At 42.0% G+C, this 27,027-nt stretch overlaps 2 protein-coding genes across 2 annotated transcripts; one reads left to right on the forward strand and one right to left on the reverse strand.

The window, feature by feature from the left end:
- Positions 1 to 489: 489 nt before the first annotated feature.
- dbt (dihydrolipoamide branched chain transacylase E2) lies at positions 490 to 10,918 on the reverse strand. Its single transcript, XM_072660148.1, has 11 exons — positions 10,839 to 10,918; positions 9,643 to 9,769; positions 9,272 to 9,347; positions 8,004 to 8,185; positions 7,671 to 7,792; positions 6,171 to 6,420; positions 4,562 to 4,728; positions 4,403 to 4,480; positions 4,113 to 4,304; positions 2,654 to 2,725; positions 490 to 2,536 (listed from the first exon to the last, which is right to left on the reverse strand). Exons 1-11 carry the CDS (start codon positions 10,887 to 10,889, stop codon positions 2,369 to 2,371), a joined length of 1,485 nt encoding a protein of 494 aa, XP_072516249.1. The 5' UTR covers positions 10,890 to 10,918; the 3' UTR covers positions 490 to 2,368.
- Positions 10,919 to 12,941: 2,023 nt separating this feature from the next.
- rtca (RNA 3'-terminal phosphate cyclase) lies at positions 12,942 to 19,065 on the forward strand. The gene is made up of 11 exons (XM_072660278.1): positions 12,942 to 13,421; positions 13,592 to 13,692; positions 14,376 to 14,519; positions 14,843 to 14,966; positions 15,104 to 15,162; positions 15,258 to 15,399; positions 15,612 to 15,733; positions 15,850 to 15,908; positions 17,039 to 17,133; positions 17,244 to 17,348; positions 17,950 to 19,065. Exons 1-11 carry the CDS (start codon positions 13,377 to 13,379, stop codon positions 18,046 to 18,048), a joined length of 1,095 nt encoding a protein of 364 aa, XP_072516379.1. The 5' UTR covers positions 12,942 to 13,376; the 3' UTR covers positions 18,049 to 19,065.
- Positions 19,066 to 27,027: the final 7,962 nt, after the last annotated feature.

Below are 27,027 nucleotides of genomic sequence, written 5' to 3' on the forward strand. Positions count from 1 at the left end.
AGACACAGCATTGCTGTGAGGATTTGACTGCATTCAGCGACAGGTGCACAAGCGAGTTCCACTGCAGTTGCAGAACAAACCCCCACACCCCTTTTTCCTCCACTCTAGGCTAGTTGTGAGTCTTTATCTTATTAAAGTATAGATTTAAGCTTCTCTACATGTTATAATATATATAATATCTCCTATATAAAAACTTATAAACCACCATAACCCGCATAATTAAACAGAAGGTTAATTAAGATTAAACACAAACTTACCAGCATGTTGTCTTTTCACATTTAGCAGATCCAGAAAATGCCCCGGTATTAAATAAGCTTCCCAGGTTGTTGGCCTGTGCAGAAGCTGAAGCAGTCCTGCTGTGGTCTGCAGGGTGACACCCACCAAAAAAAAGAAGCTCCCAGCCACAATAAAGGGCCACATGAATAGGGGGCTCCACCCCCTTGGCTGGGTGTTTCTAAAATGCCCCAATGAAATGAAACGCACACCAAATCCAGATAATTCAGTTGTGTAATTTTACAACGTTTACCCTCGAAATCCAGGATAAATTGTGCTCATACATACGTACACCTGTATTCTTCACCAGCGATGAAGCCCATGTTTAAAACAGAGCACAGAGCTAACGCCCACACGACCAACCCGTCCTAAAACTACACACATACAGCACCCGTGGTTTAAAAACAGTATCAGACGATTAGAAAAGCCGTAAAACCTCACAGAAATGAAACCCATCAGATGCTCGCTGACCATCGTCCCGTGATCACAGTCAGCGGGAACACACTCGAAAGCCTTTCTGTGCAATAATGCTCAGTGTTCAGGTCCACACTATATTTGCTTTCCAAATACAAGAAGGTCCGTGTTTAGAAAATGTCCAGGAGATGGTCAGCAGCCCACCACCTGCTTCATTGAACCCATTAACCCCACATTTACCATAGAAACAGAAGATCCTAGTATAAATATCCTATATAACTCATTAAGGCTGTGAGGAAGAGGTTGGGACTTGACCAGTAACTTCTCACTCTCACACACACACACACACACACACACACACACACACACACACACACACACACACACACACACACAATAACGGAAAATAAGGATTGGTAGTCATGTGCTGGCTGCCTCATACCACACACTCCAACAAATAGAGGTTCTTCAAAGGGTTCTTTGAGCAATGCCATAGGGATGTTCCATGCCATGAAGGATAATGGAGATGAATGAGTGTGAAGAACCTTCCTATTAACTGGTTGGGTTCTTCAGGTCTTTAAAAGGTTCTCCACACTCACTTAGACATCTCTGTTACAAACATGGCTCTAGAATGCAGTATTTCACACTCTGGACATCCTAACCGTGTAATGAAGCAGACGTTTTTGGGACAGTACAGTCCCGTACAGTCTGCAGTGTTGGTTCTATTGATTTTACTGTAGACTAAAAAGAGAAGAACATGCTGAAGACGTTCTACTGCAGTCAGTACTACAGCAAACTACACCAATCAGCCATAACATCAGTGCCTGATACTGAGCACGTTTCCTATGTGCTACCTGTCAAGGCATGAGCGGACTCTACAAGACCTCTGAAGGTGTCCTGTAAATCATGAGGTGGGACCTCAATGAGCATTACTGTCGGAGTCCACGTCATCAGTTCACCAGTTGTCCTTGCTCGAAGCACTTTTGGTTGGTACTGACCACTGCATATTGGGAGAGAGCACCCCACAAGACCTGCCTGATGTTCTGACCCAGTCATCGTCTAGAACATCACAGTCAGTTTGGTTCTTGTCAACGCTTCTCCATTTATCCAGATTCAACACCTTCAACTGTTCACTTGCTGCGTAATGTATCAGGTTATTCAGTCAATTGTGATAATAGTGATAATGATAATCATGTCTGATCATTAAATATTAATAATAATATAAAATAATATATACTATACTGGAGAAGGTTTTGGACCAGAGGTTCATCACACTAATCTCCGTTACAAATATGGGTCTTTACCAACCAAAAGTGCTTCTTCCATGGCGTTGCTGAAAGACCCTATTGAAGTGCCTTTATTATTAAGGTGTGTAGATCAAGCGTGTGCATGTTTGATCTCCCAAAGATCTTTCAACAGAAACAAAACAATCATAGACCCATTCAAGACTACTCCAGTCTAGTGTTAGTGTCCTTGGCATGTGCAGTCCTCCATGTGATGTAACGAGAGAGACCAACAGAAAGAGATAGGGAGTGATGGACCAACAAATCAGAGTTCAGTAACTTGATCAAAGAGAAAAAAACAAACAAACAAACAAACAAACAAACAACACAAAAGTCCTAGTCAGTCAGTGAGTTCGAACAGCTGGGTGTGCTTTCCTAATACTGATCCTAAACCAGTCTTATTTCAGATCCAGCACCATGGAGCCGGGATTCTCCAGATAGGACTTCCACAAGTTGGAGAACCGACACATGGTGGCTCCGTCGATGATCCTGTGATCTGCAGACCAGCTGACGTTCATGATGTGTGCTTTCACCACCTCGTCGTTTGCGTTGAACCGGGGTAAAACCTGCCGGCAGTAAGGAGAACCAATAAGCATCTCAGGGGCGGCACGTGGAACCAGCGTGTGAACAGTGACGATCCATCAGGAATGTTAGAACGTCTTTAAGAGAAACGTGACACTAACCTGAAGCTTTCCAAGAGCACCGATCGCAACCTCAGGCGGCAGAATCACCGGCTTTGCATAAGTGCCTCCAATCTGAGTGAAGTGAACGGATTGTTGGAGCATTGAAAAATGTGGATAAATTAAAGTGAACAATTCAACAACTAACAATTAAATTAAAATGGAATAAGAACAGGTACAGTTACATTTACTGTATATATGTGTGTGTGTGTGTATATATATATATATATATATATATATATATATATATATATATATATATATATATATATAAATATATATATATAAATATAAAATGAAAAGTCTATTTTTTAGCAGATCTGTACACTGTGTAAATAAAGCTGGATAAATGGACCAATAGAAATGCTGTAAATTACTTGAAATAAGCTCTTATGTCCAATTGACTTCCATTCAGAGTTAAGGGGACGTTTCTCCTTCTCTCGTCATTATTTTCTAGATACATGTTTTTTATTGGACAGCAACAATGTCCAAACTTTGTTGCGTGGGTTAATCTATGAAATCATATTTGACTTGGATTCCTTATGAAAAGCAAATCATGAAGTCTGAAATTTCAGAAATATGACTTAATTTTGGTCTGAATATTAAAAAACAAAAATACACGAAATATAAAAATAAAAACATCTCTGGAGAAAGTCTCTCAGCAGTTGTGAAATATAGATAATAAAAACACTACACCTTAATCTGAGATTTTAATATTTGAAATCAATTTTGACCAAATGATTAGCACATATTACATATATTACTGTAGATTCAATATGCAGTTGAACCACCTTCAATATCAATGTATCATGATATACTGATGCATTGTTGAAGTGCTATTGTTTTGTAAAACAATCATATAATTCAGCTGATTATGTGGAGTGCTAAATAGTTTTATTACACCAGCTCTCTAACTGTAATTACCACACGTCAACAGATAGGTTTATTTTTCGCATTAGTTATCTTATACTACTTATATTAAAAAAAGTTATACATTAAATTAATTAATGTATTCTACTAACTTTAAATTTGAAAATGTTTTTATTGGAACCAAAACAACTGCTGTTCTTTTGCAGAAGTAAAAGTAAAACCCTTGATAACTGTCAGTGTTTAGTATAATGAGGTAAAATTGAAAAATATTATTACTTAAAATACGTAAAATAAAAAAAATCTCAAATCTCTCAATTATCTCAAATCTGTCAAACATTTGGCTTTAAAATGCTTTGAGCAACAGTTTACAGATTATATAAAGAAATAACATCACATTTATCATGAATTAATTATTATCATTAAAGAATTGTCATTTACTGTGAAAGACACTACAACTATATTTTTAAAAAAAAATCAATTAAAATGTAATAAAATTTAGTCAGTCATTTTCAATTTATTCTAAGTTAATTTGATTTCTCATATTTGTGAGAATCGCCTTATTAAATACCTTCAGTAACAAGGACAGACTTACCGAGCCGATGTTGGAGAGGGTGAAAGTTCCCCCAGTGAGATCGGCAGTGCCCAGCTGCCCAGATGCTCCTAAACTCTGCAGCCGATTGAGCTCCACAGCTATTTCAAAAACACTCAACATCTGTACGTTCTTCACGTTGGGCACCAGCAGCCCCTGAGTAGTGTCCATGGCCAGTCCAATATTATGAGCAGCCTGAGTTCGGAACGAAAACAGCACAAACACTAAAGATCAACACCATTTTCCCTTTCCTCCAAACCGTCACTGAGCAGGACCTTCACCTCGACGCTTACCTTGTAGGTAATGTTCTGGCACGCTTCGTCCACAGAGGCGTTCAGGATTGGGAAGTGGAGCAGGCCAAGAGAAGCTGCCTGTTCACCAAACACAAGCATTCGTCATGTTTGGGTCATGAGCTATAAAACACACAGCATCTCATTCACTGAGGTTATCACCTTGATGAAGAACGGCATGTAGCTGAGCTTCACCCCCCGAGACTCAGAAGCTCCCTTAAGCTCTGATCGAAGACGCACCAGCCTCGTGAGGTCCACTTCATCCTTGTAGCCGAAGTGTGGGATCTTCAGAGCTGCCGTCATGGTCTTCACCATGGCCTTATGAAAACCTGTTGAAGATTTACAGGAGACATGAACTAATCTGGTAATTTAATGTACTAAAGGAGGTCCAAATAGTGTGTAAGTAGTTCTGGATGAATGGACCAATAGAAATGCTCTAAATTACTTGGAATAAGCTCTTATGTCCCATTGACTTCCATTCAGAGTTAAGGGGACGTTTCTGCCTTTGCCTGTAAAGTCATTATTTTCTAGATACATGTTTTTTATTGGACAGCAACAATGTCCAAACCTTGTTGGGTGGGTAAATCTATAAAATCATATTTGACTTGGATTCCTTGCAAAAAGCAAATCATAAAGTCTGAAATTTCAGTAAAATTAGTTAATTTTGGTCTGAATATTAAAAAATAAATAATAAAAAAAAACGCCTCTGGAGAAAGTCTCTCAGCAGTTGTGGAATATAGATAATAAACATAATACACTTTAATCTGAGATTTTAATATTTAATTTTGGCCAAATGATTAGCACATACCTTACAATTACATATATTACAGTAGATCCAATATGCAAATAAACCACCTTCAATATCATTTTATCATGATATACTGATGCATTGTTGAAGTGCTATTGGGTCCTTTTATAAAACAATCATATAATTTAGCTGCTAAATAGTACAGTACAAGATTTTAAGGAGATGTGAAATAGTAAAAGATGTCCAAATAGCGGCCCATTAACCTTTTTCCGCTTCGCTCAGATATACCCGGCTAAATAACTATGTCTGGGGTAAGGGGAAAACCGTGAATTTGATTTTCCACTAAATAGTTCCTACAACGGAGTGGTGCTTCAAATCTGGAGGGGTTTAACGTGTCAGAAAATAGAGAATAAAAAAAAAAGAATACAACCTAAATTCTGCGTTTATTTATCCTACGTCTCAAAGCGGCTCATCGGTCTCCTTCTTCAAATGCGCTACCTGAGCCATGCCTCTTTGCCATCAGCAGCCAGAGTCGGAGAGAGCACAACCGTTGGTGTGGCGCAACAGATAACACCACTACCTGCCAGTGAGCTAGCTACCACACCATGTGGGAGACTGGGGTTCGATTCCCGGTCTGGGTGACCAATAAGAGTCCTTGGGCCAGACTCCTAACACTACATTGGCTCACCTCTGTAATACGAGTAACCTTGTAAGTCGCTCTTTCCGGGTGGGTAGATGGCACGCTCTCCCTTCATCGCTCTGAAGCAATGCTGGCATCTGCTGGCAGGTGTGGTGGAGCTGTGGACCCGGCGCTTTCCTCAGAGTGTGCCGGCTGTCTGGCAATGCTGCACTGTGGCAGTTAAAAAGGAGGCGGTGGCTGGCTTTACATGCATCAGAATGCTAGTGCTAGAGGGGAGCTACGAAGGGGTGGATTAATTGGCGACACCAAATTAGGAGAAAAAGGAGGTCTTCCATGGTGTCGTAGCAGCTTTGTTTTTACGAGTGTTCGACACGCTGTCTTACCTTTAAGAGGCTCAGTGTGGTCTTTGCCCGTAAACACAGGCCTCGGGGCAATGGGTGCAGGGATGCTCGGGCTGGGGCTCATCTCTTTGGGCTTGGCCACTGGGGCTGCTGGTGCAGGAGGGGGTGGCTGGATCTCGTGGAAGGGGCTCGGAGGTAGGATGGCTCCTGTCTGCCTGGCTATGAAGTTTAGGATGTCCTCTTTAAGAATGCGCCCATCCTTACCAGTCCCAACAACTTCACTTAGCTTGATCTAATAAGACACAGAGGTGAAACAAGGGGATGAAATAAACTGAAGATGAACTAAATCCATCATCTTCTGCACAGAGACCACAACACATGACTTGAACCTTTGGCTTTTTAAACACACTGATCTCACGGCTACACAGAAACCAGTCCTCTGCCCAGCCCCCAGCAGGGACTATGGAAACAGCCTCGCTCTGGTAAACTATGTGTAGTCATCTGGATTTAATTGACATTTTTATTTTCGTTCTTCCCAGAAAAGGACAGAACCTTCCACACACACACACACACACACACACACACACACACACACACACACACACACACACACACACAAAGCAGACCTTGTCTAACAGTAATCAATCATGACCTTCTTTTATTGTCTTTTTGTCTCTGTTGAGCCCCGCAGCTTCTGGCCCAGTAAGAGAGAGTCATCAGCGTCTCGTCGTAACACCAGTTACCCTGAACCCCCTGCTGACTGTCTCTACACTCTCACTGAGCCTCTGGCGTAGTCTCTATCCACTGCCTTCCTCAGCAGACCGGCTGAACAGGAAGTGAAGGAAGCTTCAGTCTAAACTGTTTATGCAAAAACATGAGCTTTTTATTTATTTATTTTTTATTTTTTTTAATGCAAGGGTGGGACCAACAAGATCTCGAGATGAACGGACCAATAGAAATGCTCCAAAAAGTTCATTTCTGGTCTAACAGAATACTCCTATATGACATATACATAATGTCCAAATACTTCTGGACACCCACCCTTTTAATGAGTGCATTCAGCTTCTTTAGGTTGCTGACACAGATGTGCAAATACACCCACACAGCTTGTCTAGTCCCTGTAGAGGAGAAGTACTGCCAATAGAATAGGACTCTCTGGAGCAGATCAATATCAGGAAGCTATTGGCACCATGCTGCCTAATGTCAGGGGTGGGCTATAGAGGGGTATAAAGCCCCCTAGCATTGAGCTGTGGAAGAACTGCTGTGTTCTCTGGAATGATGGTGGTGGTGCTCCATCCAGTACTTTTGAGGTGTTGGGGAGTTGAGATCATGAGTGGTGATCATCATCATCATCATCATCATCATCATCCAACATCCTGACCTCTCTAACACTCTTGTCGCTAAATGCAATCAAATCCTCACAGCAATTTATCTCCATAATCAAGTAGAAAGTCTTCCCTGGACAGGGAATAGAGGCAGACAAACTTTTTAAATATGAGCAGGTGTCCCAATACTTTTGAGAGTTAACTAACAATCACTCACATTGTTCTCCATGGCTAAGCGCCGCACTGCTGGAGTGGCCTGGGTCTTGTGGCCTTTAATTTCCTGGTGCGTGTGCTCCTCCTGAGACACGGCTGGTGTTTCCATCACGTCCTCTTCTGGAGCTAACAGAGAACAATACAGGACGCCTGATACATTACACTGCAGGCAAGAGCAGGACAAACCTCAACACTGTAAATACACAGTCTTCACAGCCAAGTACATGCGGAGGGCTGGATCCTGCGTTGGGGTTCAGAGTTGAAGCAGTTCAATGTTAAACCACGAACATCATTCATCAGACTTTCTAATGAGCAAGAGAAGCTGGCGTGTGCTTACCCTGGCCTCCATCCGTTTCAATATCCACTAGCGGCATTCCCACAAGGGCAATGGAATCTATGTCGTAGTAGAGCTTGCGGATGACCCCATCATAGCGGCTGGTGATGGTAACGGAGGCCTTGTCACTCTGTACTTCACAGATGCTGTCAAACTGGGACACTCGGTCGCCTTCCTTCACGTACCTTTTCAGAAGAAAGTCAGGAATGACTTGACCTGCAGGACAAGACTGTACTAAAGAGTAACAATGCTGCCCCCTGGTGGTGTTGCTCCGAATCTGAGTATTCACTGAGACACAGGAGTAAAAAAAAAATCTCTAAAATATACAAAATAATCCAGATGTAAGATGTGCAGAGTGTATGAATGTTGTGTATAATTATTAAGCATATATCCATATTACTACCACTGCAATCCTATTTATAAAGATAACGATCCGCCCCAGGATTTGCCTTTGCTACTGCAATTCTATGACTTGCTAACAAACAGGGAGCAGATTCGGTCTAAGAAGTGTGTGTGTGTGTGTGTTGGGGGGTATTTTTAATTTATACAATAAACTAAGTAATCAAGAACCACCTGTTACAGTCCCATGCCCCCCTTCTGGCCCTGCTGTGGTACTGCAGGTGGAACCAGGTTAATGGCTGCACCTGAGAGAGGAACAGAAGGACACCACCTCCTTCCACCACTCCCTCGCCCCCATTCTGTTCTCTTGTCTTTTGTTTGTTTGCTCACATTTCAGTCTTCTCCCTGTCCCTGCTCACTTATTTACGTTTACCCCTAGCGTTGGCCACAGGTAGGGTCCGATGACTGTTGGTTCTTTTTTATCAAACAGATAGATCGCTATGACCTCGTCTGAACTTCTTTCTGTCTGAACATATCACCCCATGTTCTCATGAAATCCTATGATTTTTATGTCGGTAGTAAAACATAAGAATATTACCCAAAGCAATATCCTCAGGAACAATAATAATAATATCACCTATATGTATCCCCAGCTGTGAGGTGCAGAACCTCCCTGCATTTTGACACACATTCAGTTTAGAAATTAAATAAATGGAAGAACATTTTCCCACTTTCTTCTCAATTCTTGGTATACTCTGCATGTTTTTACCCAGATTTGAGCAAAAGACCTTAATAATAAAGTAAGTGATAACAAACCACCCTGCCATGTTCTGTACTTGTGTAAAATCTGGACATTAGGGGACACGTCCACTATCTCCAGCCCTTCCTACAACTGCTCCACTGCCAACAAAGAAACAGTGTCAATAGCTTACCATTCTTTAACGGTCACCTCCATGATCCCCTCGCCAATGTCGGAGAGTTTAAACTGCAAAATGGGTCCTGCTGCAGCTGCAAGGGGAACCAGCAAAGTTTTCAAGATATATAAATACCTTTATACACACACACACACACACACACACACACATATATATATATATTTCCACACACACATTTCTACATCACGTTAGTGTGTGTATGTATACACGCATTTACACACTTACACACGATGTAGAGGTTCTATATATACATACATACATACACACACACTAATATATACACACATATATATATATATATATACACATATATACACACACACACCTCAGTTGACCTTCTTCAAAATAACTAGACATACAGAACGTACCATAGCTAGTTCTAAAAAATCTGTGCTGATTAAAGCCACTGATAGGATATGAGTGGGGTGTGCGTACGACAGGTGCTTTCTGAACCCTGGAGGAGGAGCACCACTTGCGCAGATGCTGCACAGAGACCTGCAAAAAAGCAAAGAACAAAAGACAGTTGTGGGTCACTTCACTCGGCTCTGTGCAGCTCTGCCAGGAGACCGCTTTAACACAGTACACAGTATAGCTGCACTTAGCCTATCTGCTGCTGCACAATATCAGGCCCCCGCTACTCGTCCCACCACAGGACCACCCCTAAGTGATGGATCTTTTACTAAAACTCTTTATTAGAACAGACGTGTTTGTTTGCTGTAATAAAGTTCATAAATAAAGTTTTTGAATGCCTGCAGATTTCCAGATTTCCAGACAGGAAAAACACATTTCATTTAGTTGCAGGGATTTTAAACCAGACAGATATTAACAGATCAGACCATTACCGGTCAGGTCCTGCATATTTTATCAATAGTCACACTACAAATTAGTGCTTAGACTCCTAATTCAAACCAGGTCTGTTAGAATTTAATGTACAGACCAGCCATTTTCATGTATCGGTTTTATTAGACATTATAAGGATTATGAAATTTGCCCACATTTTAGTCACATTAGTTCATAAAGTCACAATTAAAAACATCTACAATAAAATGTCATGCTGTTTAAACTTCTGAAAAATGAGTTAAAGATGTGGAACCTTCAAAGACAAAAGACATTACTTCAATAGAAAGTAGAAAACACAGATCTCAAGAAAAATTAGCTAACTTATCACGTGATCTTTAGATAATTTCTACTGCAGTCATGTCATTTTAATGGCACAATAGTCTCATAGACTCAGTAATCTGGGACTAGCTGTTGACAGTAGCAGCTCATATCTAACTCTGAATGGATTTATCAGCTGTTCCTCTCATTAGTCCTCACACTATTCGCTGCAGCTGTATAAAATCATAACTCCCTGTTTTATGATATTCAGTGTATTCGCAGTGAATCTGCTCCTGCTGCTCACAGCTGCTGCTGCACAGCTAACGCACGGCTCACTCGCCCGATCCTCCGCCTTTCCTGCTCGTCGAACTCGCTGTTCTGCAGAACCCTAACCTCACACAGTTGGACCGGTTCTGCTCGCTTTTCTGCCGCCGTACAGTGTCTTTTAAAAGCCGTGCAAACCCACCAGCCGTCTGATAAACGGGAACGAGCCTCTCACGGTCATGAGCGCCGCCATGTTTTTCTTCTCCTCACATTAAAACGTTGGAGACGTGCGTGTGACGTAATGATCACGCCCCGATTTACTAGCCAATCAGACGGCGATGTCGCTCCGCTGATTCGGGATCAGCGCTGGCTGGTCGTGTTTCACAGGAAAACGGTGTGAGAGAAAGTGCAAATCTGACCTGAGATCAGAGAGAAAACCGCACAAAAGACTCCAGTGATGAACACAGACCGCAGGAGCAGCTGCGCTCGCAACTTCACCACGGCTTTGTTTATTATTATTGGACCAGACTGTTTTTAACGGGTTTCACGACTGTTCATAATTTCCACAGGTGCAAAAACTTTTACACAGTACTATCTACATACGATATAACCATATAAACATATAAACAGAATATATTTAAAAAATCAATATTCTCCAACTGCACACTATTATTTTTAAACCTGTCTATGTATCTATCTATCTTTATATATATATGTGTGTGTGTGTATATATATATATAAGTGTGTGTGTGTGTGTATGTATATATATAGATATAAACAAACAATAATATTTTTTTGCAATGGCAATAAATACATATATATATATGTAGTTGAAGCCTATATTTTAATATTGTAAACGTTTCTATTCTATTTCTATCAATCTATAGTTTATTATAAAGTATATGTATATATGTGTGTGTGTATGTATATATATATATATATATATATATATATATATATATATATATATATATATGTGTGTGTATATAGGTGCATATATATACATATAAACAAACAATAATAATTTTTTGCAATGGCAATAAATACATATATATATATTTAGTTGAAGCCTATATTTTAATATTTAAAACGTTTCTATTCTATTTCCATCTATCTATAGTTTATTATATAGTATATATATATATATATATATATATATATATATATATATATATATATGTGTGTGTGTGTGTGTGTATATGTGTGTGTGTATATATATATATATATATATATATATTCTTTGCAATGGCTATAAATACAAATATAGCTTATATTTAGTTGAAGCCTATATTTTAATATTTAATACATTTCTATTCTATTTCCATCTATCTATAGTTTATTCTATAGTTTATATATAGTTTAATCCTATATTTTAACATTTTAATCATTTTTATTTTTTTCTTATTTTGTTTTATTCCATGGCTGTTTCATGCTGCAATTGTCTTATGGAAGAGTATATCATACATAAATAAGAGTGCATTATAAATAAAGCTTATTGTCATTATTAGCAGAGCAATGTTTAAACCCATTAGTCCAAATTTGCAATGATCCTCTGTTGCCCATGTTCTCTCTGAGCTGGCCTGAGCTAAACTTTGTAGAGGTGAGAAAGGGAGATATTTTAGCAATAATCTAAGTAAATGGGGGGTCACAGGACTACTGATTTTCTTTAACATAGTAGAAAATTAGAATCAGTGTTTTAAAGAAAACAAATAATTTTTAAAGAAAGAAAATAATTTCCTTTACATCAATCACAACATCTTTAAAGCCTGAACCATCAAATATCTGCCAGTGAACTGGCAATTTAATTATTTTTGTACCTTTTGTTTTAGAAAAAGACATTAAACAACACTTTTGCATATAACTTTTATTTTGTATCATATTCTAAGAGAAACTAGACACAAACAAAAACATGCAAAACACAACTGTTGAACCCCCCTTATACTCGAATCTGCCTTTAAGAATTTACTCAATATTTGAAATCTCTTTAAATCTATCAGGGAACAGATTTCATTATAATAATATTTAATGTATGATATATTACTGATAGTATTTGCATATTAATTAAATGAATCTTGATTGAGAACAATGAGAAGAACAATTGTTTAAGGCTAAATAATAATATGACATTTTTTTTAGTCGTTATTTGGAATGACATGAACGGACTTAGGAACTTATTAGATGTAATTTGATGTCACTGATATTATCTATGATTATAAATCATTATAAATAAATGTCCCCACTGCAAAACTTATATGGAGCCATGCGTCACCGCGCCACCACTGCGCATGCGCGCTGGTGTTGTAGCAGTGTGACTGGCCAGACTAGTTGCAACGCAGTTGGAGAGTCTCCCTGCATCCTCAGCAGACACTCAATTAACTCTCCTGCCTCTGCTCTGAGCCCAGAGCCTCTCCACCCGTTAAAAGAGCAGGGTTTTGCCTCCATCCTCTGTTCCCCGGACTCCTCCCGGCCCTGTGTAGCGGGGTGTATCTGCTGGTCCGCGCTTTCCTCCCCGCATTGTTTGGGAGCCGCTCGCCGGTGCAGCGTTAGCTAGCTAGCATAGCTACTCCACTAGCGCTACTAGCTATAGCTAACTTCAGCCAGCGTCCGAGCGAGACTGGGGGCTTTTGTACCCCGAATTAGCGGCTCAGCTCTCCGGGACCTCAGCCTCCTACATCAGGAGGCTCTGTCGTTATTCAATCCGTCGATACTTTCTCGTAAATTAGATCTGAATCGCAGAAAAATGGCCGCAACGGCGCACGAAATGGACGGAAGTGCGATGGAAGGGGTGAGTCGGGCTAATTTGCCTTTATTTTTTAGCTTTATCCGCTTAATTTAGGCTGTTCTAACGCTTCTAAGGCTTTCCAGTGCTTTCTAGCTCGCCCGGCTTCGTGTAAAGTGTCTAAAAGCCACCCCGAGTTCTCAAAGAAGCGCCCCCGTCCTCTCGCTCTCTTTCAGGGGGGACAGATCCTGCGGGTGTCCGCTGCGCTAAGCTGCATCCAGGGGGCTTCCATCAAAATCAACAAAATCCGAGCAGGCAGGAGCACACCAGGCTTGAGGTGACGTAAAACGCCCAGAATTGGGCTTTTAGTGTTTGTTTTGTTTGTTTTTTGGGGTTTTGGGTTTGTGTGTCCTGCATTAAGCGGGATGTCCAGCACAGGCAGCTCGCACCCCTCCCCAGCTCCACACTCACCCGTGGAACAAAAGCTAGCCCAGCTGCGGAGGAAGACTCTGAGCTCAATCCTCCACTATAAGTTTGCTTTTAGACTGAACTCCACAGCTGGTCAGTTATTAATCTTCAGTGTTCAGTCCCTGCACACACACACACACACACACTCTGCACATTTGCACTGTAAATTTGTTCTGAAATGCTCTGATGAATGGGGGCCTTTGTTAGTCTCAGCACTACAAGCACATGGCCTGCCAGCACTACTCTGCATTACCCCAACTTTACCCACACTTCCTTAAGAGCTGTAGTGTTTCTATGCCTATGAACAACTTAGAAGTTGGAAAATATTACTTTCTGACAATAAATCCAGAATATGTGCTTGTGTGCAAGTTGTAGGAATGTGTGTTTTGTGATTCTGCTGCTGTAAACACACTAGGTATCATCATCATCGTCATCATCATCATTAGATCATCAACAGAAAAGTCTACAGTTGGAGCCCCATGTACTCATTCTTGTCTTTTCTCCATTGTTATCCACCCCTCCCCTCCCCTCCCCTCTCCTCGACCTCGGCAGGCCTCAGCATCTGTCAGGGTTGGAGCTGCTCAGGGACATGTGTGATGGCAATCTGGAGGGAGCTACGATGGGCTCCACAGAGATCACGTTGACTCCAGGGAAGATCAAATGCGGGAACTACATTGCCGACACCCAGACTGCAGGGTGAGCGAACGTGTGGTTTGTTTTAAACTTCAATTTTTTTTCATTAAAATCATCTGAGCACTAATTATTTATCTTGATTTGGCTCCTGGAAAAGCAGCCGTTAGGTCCGTTGGGGTATATTAATAGATAATTATGGGAGTGCCATCTAGCTGTAGCGATATACTGGCTGAGGAAAGCTGGATACATGGATTTTGTTTTTCCCTCCAGGTTACAGGTTGAAGAGATTCACATAGTCCATCATAGTTCCCTCAGTGGCTTAGGAAACTTATCAGTGATGATTGTCTTACATGTTTACCGAAGGCCGTCTTCTGTGTTTTCTGTAGGAGTGTCGGGCTTCTGCTTCAGGTCTCCCTGCCCTGTGCTCTGTTTACTGGAGGACCTACAGAGCTCTGCTTGAAAGGAGGTACCAATGCAGAGATGGCTCCCCAGATTGATTATACGATCAAGGTATGTAATGATGGTCCAGTTAAAGTCATAATTTTATATATTTATTTATTTGTTTATTTAATATATATATTAACTTAAGTATGTCAAGACCCAAATATGCAGAATCTCTTCTAACCCATTTTCCAACCATCCCATAGGTGTTCAAACCCATTGCAGAGAAATTTGGCTTGCAGTTTGACTGTGACTTAAGAATGAGGTGCGTTTCTGTCCTTTACTCTCGTTAGCTCTGAACTCTAACGCCCTGTGATACTTAACTCTTAAGTCTTTTGACTTGTTTTGGACGTTTTACAGAGGTTATTACCCAAAGGGTGGTGGAGAAGTGGTCGTAAAAGTGAACCCTGTGAAAGAACTGAGCCCCATCAACATGACTGAGAGAGGCAACATCACTAAAATCTACGGCCGGGCCTTTGTGGCCGGGGTGCTGCCTTTTAAGGTACGTCTGTCCGAGGTTGAGCCCTCTGCTGTGTTTATTGGCCTTCGTGGCATCGACGTCTTGTGCATCAGCATTAGTGCATAACATTTACTCACACACATTTTGATAGTCTGTTTTTTTTTGGGCTGGGGGGGGGGAGGCTTTTTGCCGCCAGGCTTATTTTTGTTGTGGCTAAATTGCTAAAATGCTGATTGAATGACTGTTGTTTGTAGCTGGCGAAGGACATGTCCACTGCGGCAGTGCGCACTATCCGGAAAGAGATTAAAGACCTTTACATCAATATCCAGTCTCTGCAAGAGAAGGACAAGGCCTGCGGCAACGGCAACGGCATTATGTGAGTTTAAGAAAACAAAAAAACAACAAACCCAAACTAAGCAGCATTGCTTCCATTGTTCCTTTGTGATCGTCAGAACATTAAATTACAGTGTTTCTGCCTTTTGTTCCTCACAGAATCGTTGCAGAGTCCTCTACTGGCTGTATATTCGCTGGCTCGTCTCTTGGCAAGAAAGGTGAGGGCATCCTTTTTATTGTAGGCTAAACTGACGGTGTGCTTTGGTCCCTAATTTTAACAGCCTGCCTTAATGGTAGTTCTGCCGTTTGCTTCATTTCTGCACTTTCACCGCTAGTTGGCAGCACTTGAGTGAAGTGTTTTGTTAGTAAAAGGAAATTTAATGAACAGAAAGTGTGGTGGGGTTCAGGGTAAGGTGTATTCCAGAATTTGGGTACGTTTCACATATTGAATTTTTTTTTGTCGTTTTTAAATATTGACCATTGAAACCTCTAACTGAGTTGATGGTTTACATTTTCCACCATTTTGTGTCTTCACCCCATGTGCCCAGCAGAACACCGGGCATACATAAATGGTTATTCACAGCTGATATTGCATATTACTGCGTAAATATAATATATGTAATATTGATTACCTTTTAGAGTAAACACAAACTTAAAATGAAACACTTGTACATGCTAATTAGTTTTAATGTATTTAATGTTTGGTCTGGGACTCAGTTAGCTTATATTTGGATGTATTAATTGTGCCTAAAATATAAAGCTTGCATTATATTATGAATAGTGAACAATTAATACAATTGGTGGTGTTATGCAAAACTGAGTCAAAAGTTTTTCTCTTTTTATCTATTTTTAAATAATAGTATATATATATATATATATATATATATATATATATATATATATAATATAATTAAAATAATCTAGTGTCTAGGAGACATAAAATGCTGGGTTTCTCAACCCTGGTCCTGAAGGGAAGTGCCCTACCTTCCACATTTTAGTGGTTTCCCTGGCTTAACACACCCGCTGCAGCTCTGAAAGGCTGTGTTAATTAGCTGGTTAGTTGAATCAGGTGTGTTGGGAGAAGGGAAAGCAGTAATTGTATGTGGCAGGACTCCTCCAGGACCAGGGTTGAGAAATACTGGTGAACTGTACCCCAAGTTCTAGAACTATCCATAGCCTGATTGACAGTCTGCACAAAGCTGGTCCATATTTGTGCAGTGTACATGAATGTAAATATGCTAATTGTTTTATATAGTAGTAATATTTATAATTATTGCTCTAATTAAGTGATGGCTTTTTGGCCGTAGTAGTTGTTAATTAATGATTTATTTGAACTTTTGTCTCCCAGGTGTTTATGCAGATAAAGTGGGAATCGAGGCTGCGGAGATGCTCCTGAGGAACATTAGGCACAATGGCTGTGTGGATGAGTTTTTGCAAGACCAGGTCAGAACCAGAGAGAGAGAGAGACACACACAAACAGTCAAACAAGATGAGCAGTTGAGGTTTTTCTTTTCCCGTTAGAGTAAATATTTCCTCTTCCTTCTCTTTTATAGCTCATCATTTTCATGGCCTTGGCTGCGGGCACATCTCGAATGCGCACCGGCCCGATCACTCTACACACGCAGACCGCCATCCACGTTGCTGAGCAACTCACTAAGGTAACGTTTCTAACGATGACCTACTCCGGTGGTAAGATGAGGTTTTAGTCTAAGAGCACAGTTTGTATTAAAGCAACATTATGCAGCAGTCTTAGCTTGAACCAGCATTTTCAGGATCATGCTGATGCTCCACTACCTGGAACAGGGGGAGAACAGCGGCGTCTCCGTCATTACCACTCCAGGCCGGAACGCTGCTGCAGCACTATGGAGGTTTGGTGGTGGAGCTGCAGGAGGAGAACCTCTCTCCAGAACTGCTGTGTAACGCTGCAGAACCCATAGTCATATTAGTGTAAAATCCTGTAGTGTTACTCTACCGCCTCAGCCCACATACCGCTCTACCTTCAGGATCTCTCGGCTTGTCCACAAATGCACGTGTACAGCTATCCTTGAGCGGGCGTTCAAAGCATGATTTGTATTTACAGCAGTGGAGTTTATACTCCACCAATGGTAGGGGCAACCCAGGAGCAGTAAATACCAATTCTTGCATAATGTTGCTTTAATTTGTTTAACTATTAAAATCTAACAAGTTTTAGTAAAATAACTTATATATATATATATATATATATATATAATTTTAACATTATTTCTTCTCTCCTTACAGGCCAAGTTTGTTGTAAGCAAGGCTGACGACGAGCACGCCAACAACGACACCTACATCATTGAGTGCCAGGGTATCGGTGCCACTAACTCTAACCTGTAAACGCTGGGGGTGGTCGTCCTTGGTCCATCTCCAGCCAAGGTAAGGGGAGTTCCGAGAGAGGCGACTGGAGGTCGTGTAGCAGAAACACACTACTGTAACTGACTGGATGGCCTGAGGACAACTTGACGTTCTCTTCGCATTTCTACATGGAATGAACAATTGATTTATTAGTCTCTGGACTGACCCCGGCTCGGTCTGCTTTGTCCACGCTTTCCCCCTTTTTAAATATCCTGTCCTTTCTCAAATGACTTTTGTTACTCAGGGTATTGCCTTACACTGTAACAAAGTGGTGTTGCATTAAAGATGGTTTATTAGACCAGCCAGATTATCCTTGATAATTATCCTTGATACCGCTCCATCCCTCTGAATTTGTCCCGTTTGCGGTCACCAGTTTCTGCTCCAACACAAGCCTTAAAGAAGCAGCGTTTCGTAAAAACCCTCTGTTACCACAATCTGTATCGGATCAAGTTTACAGCTCCTGTCTGACTGAATCATTTGCATGGAATTAGTAATATTCATGTATGTCACTGTTAAATATAGTGCACTATGTGTACATGGAGAGGAAAGGTTCTCTTGTCCCTGAACAAAATTTTTGAGTAGCTGCTTTGTCGTCTTTTCTTTTGTAAATTATTTAAGTCGATGTATTGATTGATTGAATGGCACCATGCTTTATTTTGGGGGTTTCTTTTGTTTTTCTTTCATTTTTATTGTTTTTCTTTCATTTCTATTATTTTTTTCCTCGTGTGTTTTCATTTCAAGCTCCTAGAACTGCGAGATGGTGGTGGGGGGCGTGTGTAAAAGTTTGAGGTTTGAAATCCCGGGTTAATTTGTAGCATTTACTGCTTGTTATTTATGAGAAGGGATTGCAGGTGGTGATTCTGGTAAGCCTGGGATTTTATATGCTTTTTTTTTTTGGCTTTACTGTAGAAGAAGAATGGCCTTTTGTTTGTTTGCTTTAAGATATTTTTGGAAGAAAACGAATCACAATAAAAGCCAAGGCAGAAAAATATGAAAAAAGTGTGCTGAGACTTCTGGCCTTTAACCTGGCCTCACTTTCATCTCTAAATCCCTTCAGTGAGCCTGGTGTGTGTGTTTAAAAATACAGTGTTATCTGCAGAGTTTACCCAACAGCAGTGATTGCTCACAAGTGTCAGTTGTGAAGAGTGCAACTTTAAGGCTGTTGCCTGAAGGCTGAGCCCCTTTGTGCGTGGGGTGAGTGTGGGTGGGGGGTGAGGCAATACAATTACCCCCCAGCAGATGCTTGGACAATAGGGGGAGAAAGAAAGAATGGGGTAGCCCCATGCGAGATGAATGAATATGCATGGAGCCCTTGGGTCTGGGAAGGGTGCATCCGCAATTGTTCGCGAGAGGGAAGATCCTCGGTGGGGGCTGGTGGGAGCGGCCTGTGCGCTGTATAGTTAATATCCTGGCGGGTCAGGAGTCCCAGGCTGTCCTCTGTGCATCTGTCCCTGAAAGGGGTGAAGCGGTGCCCTGAGAGCAGCATGGGGACACAGAGGAAATGAGGTTCTAATTACATCACGTCACAATTAGGGTGTAGCATCCACAGCGAGTACCCCAGACAGGCCGGGTATTTTTAAAATGTATAGAAATCGATTTCTAGTTTTTTATTTATCTATTTTTAGAGAAGGATTTTGGTGAGAAATTGACTTTAACAAGTTTGCCATGTAGAATGATAAGTCCATTTAATGGGGTTCTGACTATTCAGTGGGAATTGGGGATTAATAAAACAAATTAAAGCAGCAATATGAAGAATTTTACCTTTAAAGTCAGCTTTACAATCCTGTTTATGCTCATTTGGTATGCAATAGGCAGGAGACCGGTTTCCCATCATTTTATCATCTAGCTCAGAACCTTTCTCCTTTTCTGGAACTGTATAAAGGCCCTTTCAAAGCAATGCAAAGGGCCTTTATACAAAAAAACGAATGCGAACCGTGTCTTTAACACGAGTCTGAAACTGATGGACTGTGACGCTGCTTTAGTTCTTAAACCAGAGCCTGCCCAAAAAATTCCAGCTGACCTCTGTTGTCATAGTTGCAGACCAATCCGAGCTCTGTTGTCATGGTTGCAGACCAAACAAATCAGCATAAATATAGCGTCAGAAAAGCTAATCATCATCCAGAGCCTCAAACGCCCTCACTACTATACGACCATGCCTTCGGGATAGCTCGTTATACAGCGTCAGGTCTTGCATGAGGTGTTGAAACTCCTTGAGTTGTCTTTTCTGTAGATTGGTGTGAACCCAGTGTGTGCATCGTCAAGTAAAATTATAAATTAATCATCGCTACGTTGAAAACCGCATCCGTTTTAAGGTCAGGAAGAAATTATCCCTGTGTGAAGGGGCCCGATATTAGTCATTAGTGTAAAATCCTGTAGTATTACTCTACCTCCTCAATCCACATGCTTCTCTACCTTCAGATGCCGCTTCTGGAGCTCTCAGCTCGTCCTTGTCCCGCTCAAAGCATGATTTACTATTTTACTGTAAATTACACATGAAATTCACCCTTGTTGACTGTAGGGGGAGCCCAGAAACAAAGAATAACCAGTTCTTGCATATTACTGCTTTAAACTGACTGTTACTGTTGATTACTGTGCCTTTAAGGGTGTGTAAATGCGTGTAAATGACCTCTGTTCTGATTGGCTGTACTGCTAATGGCTTCAGTGTGAATTGGCAGCTGACTGACTGCTGGATCTGCTGTAGGACACCTACATCATCGAGTGCCAGGGTACCTTTGCCACCAAGGCCCTGTCCCATTACTCACACCTGCACCCTCGCATCCTTTATTTGTGCATGGCCGTTAGATGAGCAAGGCTGTAGGGTGTCCCGTTTGTATGCATATCCCCAACAAGGGTTCTCTTGAGCGCCCCCTAGGGGCACTTCATGCTCCCTTATGCGTCTCACGGCAATGACCCATGTTCCTCTGCAGTCCAGTGATGTTTCTTGCATGAAATAATCAAAAAACAGCAAAAGTGTTGCAGCATTGTATGCAGGTAAAGGGACGTGAGGGACCTTTGACCTTGGCTGGAGATGGGCCAAGGATGACCACCTCCAATGTTTACTGCTTAGAGCTAGGCTCTGTCCCAATTCTCATCTAAACTCTCAGACGCCCTGAACCCTCACACCCCTTTTACCTGCCCTCTGACAACCTCCGAAAAGTGCACTTCCAGGAGGGGTTTAGGGCTTAGGGACAGAGCCTAGCTCTCCAACTCCAACACTGGGGTTGGTCATCCAGCTGAGCAGAATAGCTGTGGACTGCCTAACCAGAAATGCTCTTCACTCTCCAGACCCTTCTGTCATCCGTCATCAATAATCTTTTGTAGGTTCAGATGAAAAACAGCTGGCCTTGTTTGTTCTGGAAGCCCGGACACCTGCTCTGGAAGGGGCCGTTACGTAACCGAGGCCTTTATTGCTCGTGATCTGCAGCCTTGCCTTTTCCTCGTGCCCCTTTAAATAACACAAACATCCACCTACCGCTACACCGCGGCGGCCTGAGCGCAGCGAGCGGAGATTAGGCCCAATCGCTTCTGTTGAGAAGATGTGAAGTCCGAAGTTGTTTCGCAATGATGTTATTCGTATTACACTATATGGCCAAATGTTTGTGGACACCCCTTGTAAGGAATGCAATCTGCTACTTTAGGTGGCGCCCATTGCTGCTGACACAGATGTGAGAATGCACGCACACACACACACACACACACACACACACACACACAGCTTGTCTAGTGAATAGAATAGGACTCTCTGGAGCAGGTCAACACGATCCATTGGTACCATGTTGCCTAATGCCAGGTGTGGGCTAGTAGAGGGTTATAAAGCACCCCCAGCTGTGGAGCAGTGGGAGAACTGTGTTCTCTGGTGCTCCATCCAGTACTTTTGGGATGCGTTTGGGGAGTTGTTGGGAGCTGTATGCAATCAAATCCTCACAGCAATGCTCCTCCAAAATCTAGTAGAAAGCCGTCTTCTTAGTAGAGACAGTTACTCTAATTACATCTAATGAGTAGGTGTCCCAATACTTTTGTCCAATAGTGTATATAAGCTTGTGTAGCATTTGAGCAGCATTGAGGTGATCTTTAAAGTGAGCCAACAGAAAAATGTACATTTAAAGTGTGGATAATACTTTTTTATATTATATATCTTCTATAACTCCTACAACTTCTCCAACAATAGTCCCTTGTCTCATGTGGTTGTCCACTAAAGCCGTTTAAGACCCATAAATGACACTTTTGCTGTTTTAGACCTGGCTAGTGCGCCCCCTAGTGGTTGAAATGTCAGTTCTGCTTGTGTTATCCCACCTCAAATGATGAAACAGAGAGGGGGTTCCCCATTATTACACAGTGGGATGGCTTTAGAGCTCCAGTACAAAGCTGTTGCAGAAGTCTTTGGACACTACAGACATGTGGGTGGCACTATCCCTCAAGCAGCTTCCTGTTACCCAACACACACGAGTGCAAAGACCCGCAGTATTTCAGCCTTTGTCAGCCTTCCAGCGATGGTTACTAAGCAGAAATCCTTCAGTGACCCGACCTTAAAGACCCACTTCTTACAGTTTCCACTACATGTCCAAATGTTTGTGGACACCCCTTTTAATGAATGCATCCAGCTACCTTAAGTTGCACCCATTGCTGATATAGACACACAGCTTGTCTAGTCCCTGTAGAGAAGTACTGCCAATAGATTAGGACTCTCTGAAGCAGATCAATATCATGACCCTATTGGCAGCATGCTGCTTAATGCCAGGTGTGGGCTAGAGGGGTATAGCTAAAGCCCCCCAGCAGCATTGAGGAGCTGTGGAGCAGTGGAAGAACTGTGTTCTCTGGGATGATGGTGGTGGAGCTCCATCCAGTACTTTTGAATGGGATGAGTTGGGGACGATGAGGTGGGGTGGTGATCATCATCATCCAACACCCTGACCTCAGTAACGCTCTTGCCGCTGAATGCAATCAAATCCTCACAGCAATGCTCCTCCAAAATCTAGTAGAAAGTCTTCTTCTCTGGACAGTAGAGACAGTTCCTCCAACACAATTGAATTCAGAAGACGCAATGAATGAGCAGGCGTCCCAATACTTTTGTCTGATTGATGTCTGAACTTAAGTGTGAATGGGCAGGCTTATACACTACGTGGACAAAAGTATTGGGACACCTGCTTGTTAAAATTAAAAAGAGTTGATCCTGCTTTTGTTGGAGTAACTGTCTCTACTCTCTCTAGATTTAGAAGCAGCGTTAGTGAGGTGAGGTGAAGATGATGGATGACCACCTCCACAGCTCCTCAATGCTGCTGGGGGGCTTTATACCCTTCTACATCAGGCCTGGCATTATTAGGCAGCATGGTGCCAATAGCTTCATGTTGTTTATCTGCTCCGGAGAGTCCTATTCTATTGGCAGTACTTCTCTACAGGGACTAGACAAGCTGTGTGCCATGCTCATAGCTGTACTGTGCCATGCCAATTGCCCCCCCCCCCTCCACCCTCAATAATACACCGGTTGGCATGTCGGCTGCTTTTTCCATGATGTCAGAGCCATACAGTATCAAGTCATCTTTATTAGCATGACAGCAGGACAGCATGACAGCAGGCGGTTACTGGTAAAGACGGCAGCAGCAATTAAAAGGCTATCTGAGGCCTAAAGCATCTGGACCGTACAAAGAGCCCAATCGCTGGACACAACAGCCTGCATCTGATCTTGGCCCGCATCTGCACCTGAAAACAGGAAGGCGGTCGATTAGTTGGTGAAGAAACCCGAAGAAGCCTGAAAGTCACACCTCACCGGGGCTGTAACACGAGCCCAGTGTACGGAAACCCGAGTGAGCCACGGGAGCCAAATCCCCACTGTTGTGTTCCTCTGGCACACTGTGTCCCCGCAGACCCACTGTACTGCAGCCTGCTGTGGCTGAGTGCTGCTGGTTGGGTTCGAGGATTTTTGGACATTGCTGGAAGTCAGGAGAGTCGCGAACCCCTCTCAGTCTGCTGACCTTCCATGAAGGCATGTCAGACGCTGTGTCCTGGAGAAGCCAGGAGAACAGTGAGTGGAGCCAGCCGGCCTCAGCTGTGCAAAGGGTGTGGATCTCTTTAATAGGAGGTAGGACAGATTTTCGTATCTATCATATCTATCTATCGATCGTATCTATTGATCCTGAATGGGAGCCTTACTTTGAGGGGAGGCCCTCGTTGGAGGTGTGATGTGTCTGCTTTCATGTAGGATCTGCTTTAAGGAACCTACTAGACTGCATCACGCCAATAATCACTCAATGTAACTTAAACTGGACTCAAATCACAGCCTTTTTACCCTGGAAACATCTGTATAATCCAGCGGTTACAGCTGAGGCGGTCTGGTGTGAAACGCAGTGGAGGTGAAGAAAGCTATTACAGAGGTTTAAGACCAAACAGTCTCCACAGGAAACAGTAGCAGACATGTACACTGATCAGCCATAACATTAAAACCACCTTGTGCTGCCAAAACAGCTATGGTATGGATTCCACAACGTCAGCATCCCATCCTTTCAGCCCTGGAAGTTGTGAGGTGGGGCCTCCATGAGCATCAGTGAGCCCAGGGCACCCCATAGAGCACTTTTGGTACGGGTACTGATCACTGCATAGCAGAAAACCCCACAAGACCTGCCTGATGTTTTGGAGATGTTCTGACCCAGTCATTATCTAGAACATCACATTTTGGTTCTTGTCAAAGTGTCTCAGATTCTTACGCTCAGCTTCCAGCACCTTCATCACTTTCACATACTGACTGTTCACTTGCTGCCTAATGTGTAGATCCAGCCTAGATCCAGATCATCAGTGTTATTCACAATTTAATGTTATGGCTGATAGGTATCTATCTATCTATCTTTATATATATATATACAGTATAAATATATGGATAGCTTTTTTTAATGACCTTCTGACCTCTTGCATGCATGAGTGTGGTGATACCGAGTGGCCAGTCCCGTGTACGGTTCATTCACTCTCGCCGTTTGTTTTTGTGGGTGACCTGGATAAACACAAAGCCGGGCACGGGAAGAAGGATATGTGATCTTCGTCGTGTGAGCCCGTGTTTGGGTTTCAGGAGCAACAGAGGATGGAGAGAGAGGCAAATATGGAAAATGTGGACAACCCGGCTCAGATTGCATTGAGTATTCCTACGGTTGTACATTTTTTCATGCAGTGTCGAGTTCAAGGAAGCCACCAGAAAAAATGACTGCCTTACAGCCGTAATGAGCCAGTAATGAATGAAACGAGTCAAAGCCAAGATCATATGTAGGTCAAAGGTCCTAAAACCAACCTAAGAGATCGTTGCTAAAAGTAGCCTAGCCAAACTACCTGAGTCAGGCCCTGAAGTTCTCCTCCAGCACTGTGAGGGTGAGAAGCTTTCCGAATTGTTTACAGTACGGGTGAATAGAGTCAGACATGTGCCTCTAAAAGCTTCCTCACAGAAAGCTATTACAGAGGTACAAGACCAAACAGTCTCCACAGGAAACAGTAGCAGACATGTACACTGATCAGCCATAACATTAAAACCACCATGTGATCCTTTAAGCCCTGGAAGTTGTGAGGTGGGGCCTCCATGAAAAAATGACTGCATTACAGCAGTAATGAGCCAGTAATTAATGAAACGAGTCAAAGCCAAGTTCATATATATGTTAAAGGTCCTAAAACCACCCTAAAAATAACTTTTAGCAAGAGATTGTCATTAAAAGTAGCCTAGCCAAACTACCTGAGTCAGGCCCTGAAGTTGAATTGCCCGAATTGTTTACAGTACAGGTGAATAGAGTCAGACACGTGCCTCTAAAAGCTTCCTCACAGAAAGCTATTACAGAGATACAAGACCAAACAGTCACCACAGGAAACAGTAACAGACATGTACACTGATCAGCCATAACATTAAAACCACCATGTGCTGCCAAAACAGCTCTGACAGGTATGGATTCCACAACGTCAGCATCCCATCCTTTCAGCCCTGGAAGTTGTGAGGTGGGGCCTCCATGAAAAAATGACTGCATTACAGCAGTAATGAGCCAGTAATTAATGAAACGAGTCAAAGCCAAGTTCATATATATGTTAAAGGTCCTAAAACCAACTTAAAATAACTTTTTTTACTTTTAAAAGTAGCCTAGCCAAACTACCTGAGTCAGCCTGAGTCAGGCCCTGAGGTTCTCCTCCAGCACTGAACTGAACTCCCTATAGGGCCGCAGTGGAACGCCATGGGTAGCGTACACCCAGCATCTGTCAGCCCAGGACTTTTCATAGTTGCTGTTCTTTTGTTTTTGGAAACCTTTTGGTCCAAAATAATGCACTAAAGTACAGAACAGAGAGGAGAGAGTGGACAAAGAGCCAACAGAGCAAAAATAACCCAAAAAGGATATTAATAATCTGCAGATGTTCTGGAGGTGGAGGTTTTAGTGTGCACTGTAATCCACACACACTGAGTATTTCAAATGTTTGGAAACAATGAGAAATCATACAATTATTTGTTTACAATTATTTTCTGCTTTAGGTTTTGAGCACCACCTTTGTATTTCTAGACAAGTTCATCTTTTCAGAACATTAATAAACATCCACCGCTCATGTATCAGTCTGTGCACATCTACAGTTCTTTCCCCCAGATTATTTCATGCAATTATCCGTGACCAAATATACTGTAAGTGTAATATTTAACATGTAAGCATTTATAAAAAAAATACTTGAATATTTTATATTACAATAAATACTAATGGGAGTTTTTATAAAGAATTACTTATTTGGATTAGGATTTATTTTATAGGTCAGTCTGTCTTATATATATATCATTGTTATTATATATATAAATATATATATTTATAGCATGTCATAAATTATGCCATATTATGAAATTATGTTTTCTGGCTTCTGATTGGTCAATTTGAGCTCCAAACAAACTTCTGCGCTGTGATTGGCCGCCTGGCTTTCCACGTGACGTCCCTTTAAGCCGCATTCACACACACAAACACACACAGA

Source organism: Salminus brasiliensis, chromosome 17, assembly GCF_030463535.1.
Source record: "Salminus brasiliensis chromosome 17, fSalBra1.hap2, whole genome shotgun sequence".
Taxonomy (NCBI): Eukaryota; Metazoa; Chordata; class Actinopteri; order Characiformes; family Bryconidae; genus Salminus; species Salminus brasiliensis.